This window comes from Piliocolobus tephrosceles, chromosome 6, assembly GCF_002776525.5.
Source record: "Piliocolobus tephrosceles isolate RC106 chromosome 6, ASM277652v3, whole genome shotgun sequence".
Classification (NCBI taxonomy): Eukaryota; Metazoa; Chordata; class Mammalia; order Primates; family Cercopithecidae; genus Piliocolobus; species Piliocolobus tephrosceles.
The window spans coordinates 78056061-78069898 of NC_045439.1; the positions used below are offsets into that span (position 1 = coordinate 78056061).

At 33.3% G+C, this 13838-nt stretch overlaps 1 protein-coding gene across 1 annotated transcript in view; it reads left to right on the forward strand.

Moving 5' to 3' along the window:
• Window positions 1-13838, forward strand: part of FAM227B (family with sequence similarity 227 member B) — a 295156-nt gene that overhangs the window by 49849 nt on the left and 231469 nt on the right. Inside the window, exons 10-11 of the mRNA XM_023227241.1 lie at window positions 440-538; window positions 7286-7387. Coding sequence (XP_023083009.1) covers window positions 440-538; window positions 7286-7387 — 201 coding nt within the window. The remainder of the gene's footprint in view (window positions 1-439; window positions 539-7285; window positions 7388-13838) is intronic.

A 13838-nucleotide genomic window follows, 5' to 3' on the forward strand; every position in this document is an offset into this window, starting at 1 on the left:
GTTATTAAAATGCTTTTAATTATGCTTGGAACAAAATTACAAACATGTATTCTATGAAGTCTAAATATTAATCTAGTACTTCTGATGAAAATGTAGTGTTCAAGTTAAGGTATGCTATCAAAAATATATACCATATTTCAAATGCCTAGTACTAAAAATGGAATGCAAAATATTTTAATAATTTTTATAAAAATTATGTGTTGAAATATTTTAAATATATTTGGTTAAATAAAATGTCACTAAAATTAATTTCACTCTTTACTTTTTTAATGTGGCTACAAGAAAATTTAACATTATGTATATGGCTCATGTAAAATTTCTGTTGGACAGTGCTGATCTGTAAGCATTGAAAGCATATTCTTTATAAAGCCTATTTACATTAACATGTTTTGTAATATATTTTAATCTCCATGCATCTCTCTTTTGTTTTTTTCCATAGGAAAGAGTTTTTAAAATCTGGAAGACTCATTTTCTCTCAGAAGCCTCCATTGCTCTTTTGCATGACTCCTTTTGGTGGTGGTTCCTCCATAAATTCAAGGTATAGTGATTTTTAAAAATTTCTTTTTAAGTTGATTTTTGGCTCAATTAATTTTTCAGTAGAGATAAATCTAGTACAAAAATGCTTTTCTGGATGCAACTACAGAGATGAGTTTTTGAGCATTCCACACGTTAGAAATCCTATTTGAAGTCTAGAGTTCTTTCAGAGGAGTTAAAACTTTAATATAGATTTCAAAAGATTCTGGATCTTTGAAATTAGACTTCATATATTATATATATCATAATATATATCACATATAATTAGAGTCAGATTTTTAATCAGAAGATCCAGAATTAGAAAGGTGAGAATTCTGATTAGGATTGAACAGATAAAGAAGGTGTATTAGTCTGTTTTCACACTCTTATAAAGAACCACCTAAGACTGGGCAATTTATGAAGGGAAGAGATTTAATTGACTCACATTTCCACATGGCTGTGGAGGCCTCATGAAACTTACAATCATGGTGGAAGGCAAAAGGGAAGCAGGCACCTTCTTCACAGGGAGGCAGGAAAGAGAGAAAGGGAAGGGAAAGTGCCACACTTTTTAAACCACAGATCTCGTGAGAACTCACTGACTATTACGAGGACATCATGGGGGAAACCATTCCCATGATCCAGTCACCTCCCATCAGGTCCCTCCCTCAACATGTGGGGATTATAATTCAAGATGAGATTTGGTTGGGGAGACAGAGCCAAACCATATCAGATGTGGTATCTGGGAATCAATAAGAGAAGAAATAAGCAGCACATGAAACTGTGTTTTACTAGAAGAATTTCAGTAATAATATTATAATACCCTTAATGTTCTAAAAAATAGCTCTTGGGACCTTGACTACAAAAAAGACAAGTACCTGGAAAGTGCATCATTCCCCTCCAAACAACAACAAAATAAAGACATTTAACTTACAAAGTCAATTTTTTTTTAAACCCATCATATAAATTAGATTTCAAAGCAAAGAATGTTACCAGGGATAAAGAAAGTAATTTTATAATGCTGAAGTGGTCAACTCATCAACCTGACTTAACAATTCCAAATATTTATGCACTTAATAAAAATGCTTCAAAACACATTTAATAAAAACTTGTAATACTTTAAAAAGAAATACACAAATCAATATGTATAGAGACTTCAGTCCCTTCTTTGAATAGTTGGTAGAATATACAGAAAATTAGTAAGGACACAGAATGATATAGAAGGCTTAAACAACACTCTCAAGCAACTTGACGTAATTGACATTTATTAAACATCTCTCCTGTATTCGTTGGTTTTGTGCTACAATAACAGAATATAACAGAATGGTGATTTATAGTGAACAGAATGAACTGACTCACAGTAGGCTAGGAAGTCCAAGATAGAGGGGCCAGCATGTGGTGAGGGCCTTTTTGCTGCATCATCCCTTGGCAGCAGGTAGAAGATGAGAGAGGGAACAAGCAAGAGGGCCCCTCCTATGATAACAAACCCACTTCTGTGATAATGGCATAATCTGTTCATGAGGGTAATGTCCCCAAGACCCAAACACCTCCCATTAGGCCTCATCTCCCAACACCACTGCATTGGGGATCAAGTTTTCAATACATGAACTTTGGGGGACACATTCAAATCATAGCACCTCCCAATAACAGCAGAATACACTTTTTTTTTAAGTCCACATTAAACATTTAATTTAAGATTAATTATATTCTGAGCTAGTAAAATATCCTAATAAGTTTATAAGAATTCAAGTCAAACACAGTATTTTCAGATCAACATGGAATTATATTATAAAATAATAACAGATATCTAAAAAATCCCCAAATATTTGGAAATGAACACAATTCTTGGTAACCATGGATCAAATCAGGAGTCAATAAGGAAATCAGAAATTCTTTTGAACTAAATGAAAATGAAGACACAGATTAAAATGTGTGAGATATAACTAAAGCAGTATTTAGAGAGAAAATCATAGAATTAAAATGCCTACATTAGAAAAAAGAGGAAGTTCTCCAAAAAAAGGAAGTTCAGCTTCTACCTTAAGAAAGTGGAAAAAGAAAAAAAAAAACAAACGTATGGAAAGCAGAAGAAAATAAAATAATAAAAACCAGAGAGAAGATTAATAACATTAAAAAGAGAAAACAAAGAAACTCAATTAGGCCAAAAGTTGGTTATTCCAGAATTCTAAAAATGAGGTAGCACAAGAGCAAACTGAAGCCTCTGTTTCACTGAGAGTGACCATAGAAGAAACAAAACCCAAATACAGCTCATTACTTAACTTAATTGAGTCAAGCTCCTAAAGGCTTAGCAAAAGAAGAGGAATGCCTATTCCCAAGCATAAATATTATGTACCTCAGTTTCTACAGGCCTATGAAAGATGCCCAGCTCTCAAACAGAAGGTATAAGACATATAAACAAGGAAAGGAATTGTGGGGTTGTTTGGTATGAAAATGATCAGCTTAATGAGAAAATGTCACATTGTTTTTCCAGGTGAATATACAATTTTATACTCCCGTTAATATATTGAGTTCCCATTGTTCCTGAACAACCAGTGGGTCAAAGAAGAAATCAAAATGAAGTCAGAAAATATCTTGAGACAAATGAAAACAAAAACACAACATACCAAAACTTAAGAGATGTAGCACAAGCAATGCAAAGAGGGAAATTTATAGCCGTAAATTCTTACATTAAAAAATAAGAAACCCATAGCAATTAGGCCAGAGAAAGAAATAAAAGTATCCTAATAGAAAAGGAAGAAGTGAAATATCTGTTGGTAACAACATCTTATATACAGAAAATCCTAAAAATTCCTCCAAAAAACTGTTTGAAATATTATATGAATTAAGTTGCAGGATACAAAATCAGCATTCAAAAATTAGTAGTATTTCTGTACAGTTACAATGAATTATACAAAAAAGAAATCAAGAAAACAATTCTGTTTACAATAGTAATAACAAAAAGTAAAATAGTTAGATTTAAACTTAACCAGGGAGGTGAGAAATCTGTATACTAGAAATATAAAAACTGATGAAAGAAATTGAAGATGACACAAATAAATGGAAAGATATCCTGTGTTTATAGATGGAAAGAATTAGTTTAATTAAAATGTCTTTACTACCCAAAGCAACCTACAGAATCAATGCAATCACTAACAAAATTCCAGTGGTGTTTTCACAGAAAAAAAAAAAAACAGTTCTAAAATTTTTATGGAACTACAGAAAATCCTGAATAGTCTGAGCAATCTTGAGCAAAAAGAACAAAGCTTGAAGTATCAGACTACCTACCTTCAAAAATATACTATAATGCTGTAGTATTGTAGTAAAAAAAAAAAACAGAGAATTGGCATAAAAACAGACACATATACCAATAGAACAGAGAGCCCCCAAATAAATCTACACATTTACAATTAATTGGTTTTCAACAAAGGTGCCAAGAACACATGACGGAGAATGGCGTCTTCAGCAACTGTTGTTGGGATAACTGAGTATCCACATGCAGAAGAAGGAAATTGAGCCCCTATTTCACATCATTTACAAAAATCAAGTCAGCATGAATTAAAGACTTAAATATAAGATCTGAAACTGTAAAACTACTAGAAGAAAACAGGAAAAGCTCCATGACATTGGTTTGTACAATGATTTTTTGAATATGAAGCCAAACGTACAGGCAACAAAAGCAAAAAATAGACAAATGGAATTGCATAAAACTAAAAAGCTTCAGCACAGCAAAGCAAACAGTCAATAGATTGAAGAGAGAACCTGTAGAATGGGAGAAAACATTTGAAAACCATACATCTGATAAGGGGTTAATGTCTGAAATATATAAGCAATTTAAACAACTTAATAGCAGGAAAGCAACCTGATTTTAAAAGGAACAAAGTAAATTAGTAAATTAGTACAGTCATTTTAGAAAATAGTATGCAGTTTCCACAAAAAAACTGAAAATAGAATCACCGTAAGATCCAGCAATCTCATTTCTGTTTATATCCAAAGGAGTTAAAATTCCTGTGTTGAAAAGATTTGCACTTTCATGTTCATTTTAGCATTAATCACAATAGCCAAGACATGAAAGCAACCTGAATGTCCATCAATGGATGAATGGATAAAGAAGATTTGGTATATAAATATATATATATATACTATATATATTTGGTATATATAATATACATGTATTAAAATATATAATATATAATATTATATATGTATTAAAATATATAATATAGTAATCCATCACAAATATATTTCACAAATATATATACTATATATATAGTTTTTATGGTTTATAGTTTATATGGATTACTATATGACCTTTAAAAACAAGGATATTCTGTAATTTACAACAACATAGATGAAACTGGAGGATATTTTGCTAACTGAAATAAGCCAGGTACAGAAAGACAAATACTGTATGATCTCACATGTGGAATCTAAAAAAGTCAATTTCATAGAAACAGAGAGCAGAAAGGTAGTTACCAGAGGCCAAGGGTGGGAGAAATGGGGAAAGGTGCAATTATCAAATGGTACAAAGTTTCATTTACACCAGAGAAATAAGTTTTAATGATCTGTTATACTGCATGGTAACCACAGTAAATAATATGTTTCAAATTTGATAAAATAATTTGATAAAATTTTTAAAATGGGCAAAGGCTCTAATCAAATGCTTCTCAAAGGAAGACATAAAAATAACTATGTGAACAGTATGTGAAAAAATGCTCAACATCACTATTCATTAGGGAAATACAAACCAAAACCACAATGGGATGTCATCTCACACATCTGTTTGATGTATGAGATGTTATCTCACATGGCTATTATCAAAAAGATGCAAGATAACAAGTTTTGGTGAGGATATGGAGAAAAAGAAACACTTGTATACACTTGGAAATGTGAATTACTACAGCTAATATGGAAAACAGTATGGATTTCTCAAAAACTAAAAATGGAACTACCACACGCTCCAGTAATCCCACATCTGGGTATACATCCAAAGGAATTGAAATCAGTATGTCAAATAGATACCTCTCTGTCCACATTCATTGCAGCACAATAGCTAAGACAGGAGATCAACCTAAGTGTCCATCATGGAAATCAGCCTAATTGTCTGTCAACGAATGAATGGATAATGTGGTGTAAATGCACAATAGAATATTCTTGGGCCTTAAAAAAGGAAATCCTAACATTTGTGACAGCCTGAATGAACCTGGAGGACATATTGCCAAGTGGAATAAGCCAGGCTTATAAAGACAGACATCACATGATCTCACTTATATGTGGAATCTGAAAAAGTTGAACTCACAGAAGTAGAGAGCAGAGCAGTAACAGAGGCTGAGCTGAAGGCTGGGAATGGGCACATGTTCAAAGGGTAAAGAGTTTCAGTGAGACAGGAGGAATGACTTTGAGACCCATTGCACAATGTGGTCACTACAGTTAATAGTACTATATTATATACTTCAAAATTGCTAAGAAAGTAAATTTTAAATGTCTCACCTCAACAAATTATAAGTAACTGACATAATGGATATGTTAAGTAGCTTGATTTAATCATTTCACATTGTATTCATATATCAAAATGATACATTGTACCCTATACATACAATTATGATTTATAAATTAAAAATAATAAAACACTAAAAATCAAAGAAGAAAGATCTGAAATCAACCACACCATCTCACATATTAAGTAACCGGAAACAGAACAAATTAAATCCTAAGTTAACAGAAGGAAGGAAATAATAAATATTGCAGCAGAGATAAATGAAGTAAAGAATAGAAAAACAGAAAAAAAATTAACAAAACTAGGAGTTCTGTCTCTGAGAAGAACAAAATGGACAAACCTTTAGCTGGAATGACTATTAAAAATAGGGAAGACCAATTACTAAAATTATAAATGAAAGTGGGGACAATATTTTCAGTTTAATGGAGTTAAAAAGGATTATAAGTGCTGTGAACGAATATATGCCAACAAATTGGAATAATGTAGTTGAAGTGGACAAATTCTTAGAAACATACAATTTAACAAGATGGAATCACAAAGAAATAGACAATCTAAACAGATTATAACTACTAAGGAGATTGAATCAGTAATCAAAAACCTCCCATCAAAGAAAAGCCCTGTACCAGATGGCATCACTGGGGAATTCGACCAACATTTAAAGAATAAACACCAGTCCTTCTGAAACTCTTTCAAAAAGTTGAAGAGGAAACACTTTCTAACTCAACCTGTGAGTTAAAAGGTGTTACTCTGATACTAAAGCCCAAAAAAGACACTACAATAAAAAGAACAGAAACTACCAATATGTTTTATGATGAATTTTGACCCAAAAATCCTCAACAAAATACTAGCAAATCAAAAGCAACAGCACATTAAAAGGATTATACACCATAACCAATGGGATTTATTCCTGGAATGCAAGGATAATTAACTCATCAAATGTTTGCATGCTTTTTGTTGTCAGGTACTGTGCTAAGGCCTTGAAATACAAAGTTGCAAAAATATGATCCCTGTTCTTATTTAATCTTACTACACTCTTTTAAGATAAGTATATATTACCTGCATTTGACAGATGAGAAACCTGGGACTTAATTAACTTGCCCAGGGTTATGCAGCTAATGCAAAACAGCCAGTGTTAAAATTTGGGTCTGCATTATGCCAAAACCCATGCTGATTCTCCTATACCAATTGATCTGCTCATAAAAATAGATAAAATTGCTGTCATCATGTAAACAAATTCCAGTTTTAAATTGTAATATTGACTTTAATTTCACACATTTTTTTAAGCCTGACAGAGAAAACCAAGATTGCTTGTTCGATAGAATTTCAGAAAGTTATGTGACACTTTTCATGAGCATACCTCTAAGTCGAAAGGATGCATTCTTTCAGGTAAACATTGAAATTAACAGTTATGCTAATTATTTTCAAAGTGAATGAAATAGAAAAAATAGTTATTTTGTTTAAAACTGTATGAGAATATATTTTGTTACTTTTGAAAGCAAAGTTGTCTGGTGTAGAGTATTAGTAATATTTTAAAAGTTATGTTCTTATTAACCCCTCAAAATATTGTATTCCCTGGCATCAAGGTCTTATTTAATCTCCTTAGTGACTACAGGTACTTTGTTTGCATATTAATAATTTTAAAACTATTGACTCATTCTGTATATGTTCCTGTCTTTTTTCTGTTTACCTACAAAATTATTTATGACTTTTACTTTATAATGAATCTTGATCCATTTAGGAGGACTTTGCAAGTTTATTTTATGCCCAAGGACTAAGCACCTGTTACAGTAAAGTACAGTGCATAAAATTATGAATCAAATGCTTGCCGAGCTTTTCTGTTATTGTACTAACTGATGGATAGGATTGACTCAAATAAGTAATGTCCCTGGGTAGTGTGAAATGAACATGGTAGGAATCTCACTGAGTATTTTTAAGTTTACTACTTAGCATTTCAAAACACAAGCCATGTTCAGATACGTTGTTACATTAGCAGTTTATAAATCAGAAATCATAGTAAATACTTTGGAGTTTGTAAATGTTTTCATGAGAAAGCCACCCAAAATAAAAAGGTAAGTGTCTTTCATGATGAAAATATAAACAAGCCTAAATTCACAAATTTGCCAAATATTTATATTTAATCTTGACCTATCTTACTCACAAACACATTTGTAAAGTATGATAGAAAGAAACTACCATTAGTAGACTGGAAATAAGGAGACTTGGCTTCATGTCCAGAATTTGCTACTGATTACCTGGGTGATTTCAGCAAGGAACTCAGTCTCTCAGGTTGACAGCTGGGTTGTGTATCAAATGAAGAGGTTGATTAGATCTTGATTCTTTTAAGACAGTGATTCTTAAATTGTTATCAAACAGTGATGTTCTGACAGGTTTTTACTTATTTGCAGCAAAAAGTTAATGATTAGGCATGTTGCAATTAAATTGTCTAAACATCACAAAAACACCCGTTTCTGCTACCCATATTCTTTCAGTTAGTCTATTCTTCTATGGTTTTTATATTTTAACTATTTACTGAGAGTGCCTAGTCCACCTACATGATTTTATTAAATCAAGCATGCTTTAGTACAGGGTCTTTTAGAAAAGTGTAAGGGGCTTTTAAATATGGACAAAGAATAAACACTTTTACACTGTTGGTGGGATTGTAAACTAGTTCAACCATTATGGAAAACAGTATGGCGATTCCTCAAGGATCTAGAACTAGATGTACCATATGACCCAGCCATCCCACTACTGGGTATATACCCAAAGGATTATAAATTATGCTACTACAAAGACACATGCACACGTATGTTTATTGCGGCACTATTCACAATAGCAAAGACTTGGAATCAACCCAAATGTCCATCAGTGACAGACTGGATTAAGAAAATGTGGCACATATACACCATGGAATACTATGCAGCCATAAAAAAGGATGAGTTTGCGTCCTTTGTAGAGACATGGATGCAGCTGGAAACCATCATTCTTAGCAAATTATCACAAGAAGAGAAAACCAAACACCGCATGTTCTCACTCATAGGTGGGAACTGAACAATGAGCTCACTTGGACTCGGGAAGGGGAACATCACACACTGGGGCCTATCATGGGGAGGGGGGAGGGGGGAGGGATTACATTGGGGAGTTATACCTGATATAAATGATGAATTGATGGGTGCTGACGAGTTGATGGGTGCAGCACACCAACATGGCACATGTATACATATGTAACCTGTACGTTATGCACATGTACCCTAGAACTTAAATTATAATAAAAAAGAAAAAAAAAAAGATACAGAATATCTGAAAAAAAAAAAATAAAAAAAAAATAAAAAATAAAAAAATAAAAAAAAAAAAGAATAAAATGGTGGTAACATTGTGTATCCCCCATTCTTTAGTTTCTGTTTCTGCTTTTATGATCCAAATATTCTTGCTTGTGATGGATGTGTCTTTTGATAGATCTAACTTACAACCTCTCTCAAACCATGATTTGACTTTTTCTGGGTTCTGATTTTCAGTAACTTTTTCTAAGAAGAAATTAGAAGTTGTTTGATTAAGTCACGAAGCCTCATTTGAGAACAGAAAAGATGTACTTAATGATTAGACTCCTTGACTTGCACTGTCTTCCTTTAAAACTCCCTGTCCATGCATTTATATGTGAGAGCCACCTCCCTTCAGGATCTCATCTCTTATGGACCATAATTTCAATTATTTTTAACTAATTCAAATAAGTGAGGGTTTTGCTACTATCAATGCATCTGATTTATATTTCCTAAGGAAGATAAATGTATTAATATTTAAGAAAGAAAACAAAAACTATCTTCTGGTCCACTATTTAGCACAAATTAATCTGAACCTAAATATATTTTGTATGGCTTTTACTTTCCTTTCTTCCATTGTCACACAATGATATTGTCTCAGAAATTTTCCAAATAGCTTGACACTTAATCTCCATTTCCTGAAGGCAGGATATTCATAGAAAGTGTTTAGAAGTTCCCTTTATTCACCTTATTCAGCATTTTAATTTTAACCATTGGTATAATTTATGTATCACAAATAGAATATGTGATCATTTCTGGTAGAAAAAAAGCTCATGACTCATTTAATAAAATTAAATATGTCAACATATTATAGAGTTTTTCCTTTCTCCCTTCACTTCCCGAGAAAAATGATGGAGATCTTAAAAGAATACTGTCACTTACCAGCAAATTTGAGCACTAATAGATTAAGTGACTGTATTAGTCTCCTACTAATGTTGTAAAAAGTATATATTTAGTGGCTTCAAGCAATAGAAATTAATTTTCTTGGCTATGGAGGCCAGAAGCCCCAAATGAGTCTTACAGGGCTAAAATCAAGGCATCAGCAGGACCAATGTCTTAAAGAGGGCCCAGAGGAGAATCTATTCCTTGCCTCTTCTGTCTTCTGGTGGTTGCCAGTATTCCTTAGCTTATGGTTGTATCACTCCAATCTCTGCTTCTGTTTTTGAATTGCGTTCTCATCTTCTATAGTCAAATTTCCCTCAGCTGCTCTCTTACAAGGACATTTGTGATTACATTTAGAGCCCATGGGATAATCTCATTTTTTTAAGTGGGGATTAAGTTAAGATCTTTAATCTTAACCCCCACTGAAGATCTTTACCACATTTGCAATATGCTTTTGCATTACAAGGTAACATTTACAGGTTCCAGGGATTAGAACATGTATATATTTTGCACCAATATTCAGTCTGTCACAATGACTGGTAAGAGACCTTCTAATTCTAAAATTTTACAAAGTGATGACCTTAATGTGTGATTATAAATACTTATCTGAATGCAGAGTATGCAAGTAGTTGGATCAATTTGTCTTTAATGTAAAAATATTGTGTTTTTCTATGTTGAGCCACTCCCTGAGAGGAATTTAATAGTTTAGGGATTTGAAAACTAACAGGACACTGGTAGTCCCTTTTATTTGTTGATTTCTGATTTTTTTTTCTTTTTCTTTTTTTTTTTTTTTTTTTTGAGATGGAGTCTCACTCTGTCACCCAGGCTGGAGTTCAGTGGTGCAATCTCAGCTCACTGAAACTTCTGCCTCAGCCTCCCGAGTAGCTGGAACTACAGGTGCCCACTACCACCCCCAGCTAATTTTTGTATTTTTAGTAGAGACAGGGTTTCACCATATGGGCCACACTGTTCTCAAACTCTGACCTCATGATCCACCTGCCTCAGCCTCCCAAAGTGCTGGGATTACAGGTGTGAACTATTGCACCCATGGCCTCTGATTATGGTTTTAATATTGAAATAATACTGATTGCACTATGTAAACTCATGCAAACAACCTACAGTTACTTTAAAATATACTTTTTATTGTTATGGCTTATATGCATCATTTACAAAAATTACTTTTAGGTTCAGGGAGTGCACATGCAATTCATTACATGGGTATATTGTATGAAAGATCCTGTCATTCAGGTAGTAAGCATAGCATAGTGAGTTTTTCACCCCTCACTCCCCACACCTCCCTCCCCTATCTAGTAGTCCCCAGTGTCTATTGTTCTCATCTTTATGTCCATATGTATTCAATGTTTAGCTCCCACTTAAAGAACATGTGGTATTTGGTTTTCTGTTTCTGTGTTAATTAGCTTAGATTAATGGAGCTGCAACTATGTTGCTGCAAAGGACATGATTTTGTTCCCTTTTATAGCTATATGGTATTCAATGTTGTTTAAGTACCACATTTTCTTCATCTAGTCCACCACTGATGGATAGTTAGGTGATTCCATGTCTTTGCTATTGTGAATAGTGCCATGATGAACATACAAGTGCATGTGTCTTTTTGATAGAATGACTTATTTTCCTTTGAGTAAACATGCCGTTATGGGATTCCTGGGTCTAATGGTAGTTCTGTTTTTTAAGTTATTTGAGAAATCTCTAAACTGTTTTCCACAGTGGCTGAACTAATAAACATTTACACCAATGGTGCATGAGCCTTCCTTTTTCTCTGCAGCCTTGCCAGCATCCATTGTTTTTGAATCTTTAATAATGCATGCTCAGACTGATGTCAGGTAGTATGTCACTGTGGTTTTGATTTGCATTTCTCTAATGATTGGTGATGTTAAGCATTTTTTCATATGTTTGTTTGCTGTGTGTATGTCTTCCTTTGAGAATTGGCTGTTTCCTATATCCACTTTTTAATGGGATTATTTCTTCTTTGTTGAATTGCTTAAGTTCCTTTATAGATTTTGGATATTGAGCCTTTGTTGGATAATTAGTTTGTGAATATTTTCTCCTATTCTCTAGGTTGCCTGTTTATGCTGTTGATAGTTTCCTACTTTGTGCAGAAGCTTTTAAGTTTAATTAGATCCTGCTTGTCAATTTCTGTTTTTGTTGTAGTTGCTTTTGCAGACTTAGTCATGTCTGCCAAGGCCAATGTCCAGAAAGGTACTTCCTAGGTTTTCTTCTAGGATTACATCTTATATTTGACTTTAATCCATCTTGAGTCAATCTTTGTATATGGTGATAGGTAGGAGTCCAGTTTTATTCTTCAGCATATGGCTAGCCAGTTACCCCAGCACCATTTATTGACTAAAGAGTCCTTTCCTGATTGCTTGTTTTGTCTACTTGTTGAAGATCAGATGTTTATAAGTGTGCAGCTTTATTTCCGGCTTCTCTGTCCTGTTCTGTTTGAATATGTGTCTGCTGTTGAACCAATACCATGCTATTTTGGTTACTGTAACCTTACAATATAGTCAGAACTCAGGTAATGTGATGTCTCTGAATTTATTCTTTTTGCTTGGGATTGCTTTGGCTGTTTGGGCTCTTTTGTGGTTCAGTATGAATTTTAGAATAGATTTTTCTACTTCTGTGAAAAATAGCATTAGTAGTTTGATAGGAATGGCATTAAATTTGTGGATTGCTTTGGGCAGTATGGCCATTTTTAACAATGTTGATTCTTCCATTCCACAAGTATGGAATGTTTTTCCGTTTGTTCGTGTCATCTATGATTTCTTTGAGCAGTGTTTTGTAGTTTTCCTTGTAGAGGTCTTTCACCTCCCTGGTTAGCTGCATTCCTGGGTATTTTATTTTTGGCTTTTGTAAATACAATTGCGTTCTTGATTTGGCTTTCAACTTTAACATTATGGGTGTATCGAAATGCTACTGAGTTTTGTACATTGGTTTTGTATTCTGAAACTACTGGAGTTGTTTATCAGTCTTAGGGATCTTTTGGCAGAGTCTTTAGGATGTTCTAGGTATGCAATTATATCATTAGTGAAGAGAGATAATTTGACTTCTTTTACTATTTGTATACCTTTTATTTCTTTTTCTTGTCTGATTGCTCTGGCTAGGACTTCCAGTATTAGTTAATTAGGAATGGCGAGAGTGGGCATCCTTGCTTTTTTTCAGTTCTTGTGGGGAATGCTCCCAGCCTTTGCCCTTTTAGTATCATATTGACTATGGGTTTGTCATGTATGGCTCTTATTATTTTGAGGTATGTTCCTTCAGTGCCTACTTTTGTGAGGATTTTTATCATGAAGCAATGTTGAGTTTTATCAAATGCTTTTTCTGTATCTGTTGAGATGATCATTTTTTTTAAAAAAAATTCTATTTATGTGGTGAACCACATTTGTTGCTTTGTGTACATTGAGCCAATGTTGCATCACAGGAATAAAGCTTATTTGATCATGGTGAATTCACATTTTGATATACTGCTGTATTTGTTGGCTAGAATTTTGTTGAGCATTTTTGCCTTTGTGTTCGTCAGGGATATTGGCCTATAGTTGTTTTTTTTTTTTTTTCCTTTTGTCTTTTCCAGATTTTGGTATCAGAGTTTTTGAATTGAACCCTTTATCATTATGTAGGGCCTT